Raw genomic sequence first — 2,294 nt, forward strand, 5'->3', positions numbered from 1 at the left:
TGGATAATCTTAAAGTTAATTTGTGTTTTTATAAAAGCTATCAGCTTTTTTTTATTATAAAAATTATAATAAAAAAAAATATGTTTAATAAAAATACTGTTTTTTTTATTATAGTTAGAAATAGTTTATTTTTTTAATAATTAATAATTTTAAAGAACGCTTAATTATTTATTAACACTAACAATTTATTTTATATTCTCAATTGTACTTTTAGCAATTTAATCATTATTATCTTTTAATAATCTTTTTATTTAAAAGATTACAATTAAATCTGTATAAATTAAAAATTTGTATTACTTATCTTTGTTTTCGGTATTATTATTATTTTTTAAATTTAAAATTTTCTAATTCATAATAGTACTATATATAGGTTAAGGTTATTATTAATCAATCAAAAAAAAATCTTTAAAATATTCATGTTTTAAGGCCTTTAAATAAAAAAATATGAATAAATAGAAATATTTTAAAAATATATAAATAAAACCTAACTAGCAGTAATTCTCTCTTCAGGGTCATAAATAAGCATTTATTTAATTAAATCAATACATTCTTTTTATATATTAGGTAATAATTTATCAATACCAGTTCCTTATTAATAAGGAAAATTAAAATCCATATGAGTAGCTTTTTTTTAAAATCTATCAAGAACTTTTTAATTAGGAGATCCTAAAATCTATATATTAATTTTATATTAATTATTTATTTTTAAATACATTATGTATTCTATGAACTTGGTCTAATTCATTTTTTCCTGGGAATAAAGGAAAAAGTCCTATTATTTCAAACATAACACATCCAACGCCCCAAACATCAGTCTAAAATAATGTATATATAATAAATTTAGAAATTAAAAATCTACCTTATAATCATAATATCCATCTGTTAATAAACATTCAGGAGCTCTATACCAACGAGTAGATATATACTCAGTATAAGGATGCTCAGCATACATACCTTTACAACTTCCAAAATCAGCCAATTTAATATGATCACCTAAAAGTAGTATGTTTTCACTTTTTTTAATTAAGCTTATTTTTATTTTATTTTAATATACGGTTTTATGTCTCTATGAAAAATACCATTTTAATGCATAAAATCAATAGCCTTAAGCAATTAATACATATATTATTTAATTTTTTATTGGTTTAAATAATTTTATCTTCCTTTCATTTTATAAAAAAAAAATTAAAGTTGTTACAAAATAAAAAAATTATTTATTGCTTTATTTTAAAAAAACCTTTTATATGTTCATATAAATTACAATCCATTAATTCAAAAACTAAAGCTAATCTTCCTGTAGATTAATCACTTTTATTTTTAAAATAAATGAAAATATATAATTAATAATTTTATTTTAGTTTTTTTATATTACTATAAAATTTCTAATAATTTAATGATATTTTCATGACCTTAAAGCTTTTTTAAAGCTTTTATTTCTCTTAACTTGTTAACCTTTTATATATTCGTTTTAAATAATTAATTATTAATTTGATAGTTTAAAAAAAATTAATTATTACTTATTCTATATTTTAATAGTTGTTTTTCATACATTTTATAGCAACGTTTCTACCTGTTTTTAAAGATTCTGCTTTTAAAACTTCAGAAAACGTTCCTTCACCTTTTTTACTTATTAGCTTATATTCTATTAAATTTTATTTTTCAAAAAAAAATTGTTTTGAAAAAATAAAAGGAATAATAAATTTTATTACGATTCATAATAATAATTTTAACTGTATTTATTTAACAAAAAAATAAAATAATTATATTTATTTTTATTTTTAATTTATTTTATTTTTAATATATTTAAAAATAATATAAAATTTATTTTTATTATTAAAATTGTTTATAATTATATTTGTTTTATTTTAATTAAAAATAAAATAAAATTATAAAAAATAGAAAATAAAAGCAAAAAAATAGGAGTTTGGAAATTATTTTAATACTTCATTATAAAATGATATTTATTTCAAAAAAATAGAAAATAATATTTATTTTAGTATTATTTCTCATATTTTATTTTCAATTTCTTAACAAAATCTCGTAGGAAAAAAATAATAGATGATGCCTTTGATTTTTTTGGTTGAATTTAGAAAAAATAAATATAGAAAAATATGAAAACTATACAACAAAAAGTATATTTAAAAGAGTTTTTCCTTGAATAATAGGTTTAAAAACATTTTTTATTAATAAATTTTTAATTTTTTGAAGAACATTTGTAATTTATTTCATTTTTCTGTTAGTTTAAATATAGATAAATATTTAATTTTTAGCTTTATTGAAGTATATATTTTTAA

The 2,294-nt window shown here is 16.3% G+C and overlaps 1 protein-coding gene across 1 annotated transcript, besides 1 other annotated feature; it reads right to left on the reverse strand. All coding sequences in view use genetic code 6, as the record gives it.

Annotated features, from left to right (window-relative positions):
* Nucleotides 1-391: 391 nt before the first annotated feature.
* Nucleotides 392-1,547, reverse strand: IMG5_202170 (long flagella protein, putative; the record flags this gene model as incomplete). Its single annotated transcript, XM_004023935.1, has 7 exons — nt 392-673; nt 714-815; nt 860-1,013; nt 1,055-1,163; nt 1,238-1,308; nt 1,373-1,452; nt 1,518-1,547. 7 exons carry the CDS (start codon nt 1,545-1,547, stop codon nt 392-394), a joined length of 828 nt encoding a protein of 275 aa, XP_004023984.1.
* A 217-nt stretch (nt 1,548-1,764) lies between these two features.
* Nucleotides 1,765-1,805: a microsatellite.
* The last annotated feature ends 489 nt before the right edge of the window (nt 1,806-2,294 follow it).

Source organism: Ichthyophthirius multifiliis (genome assembly GCF_000220395.1).
Source record: "Ichthyophthirius multifiliis unplaced genomic scaffold scaff_1120509251427, whole genome shotgun sequence".
Lineage (NCBI taxonomy): Eukaryota > Ciliophora > Oligohymenophorea > Hymenostomatida > Ichthyophthirius > Ichthyophthirius multifiliis.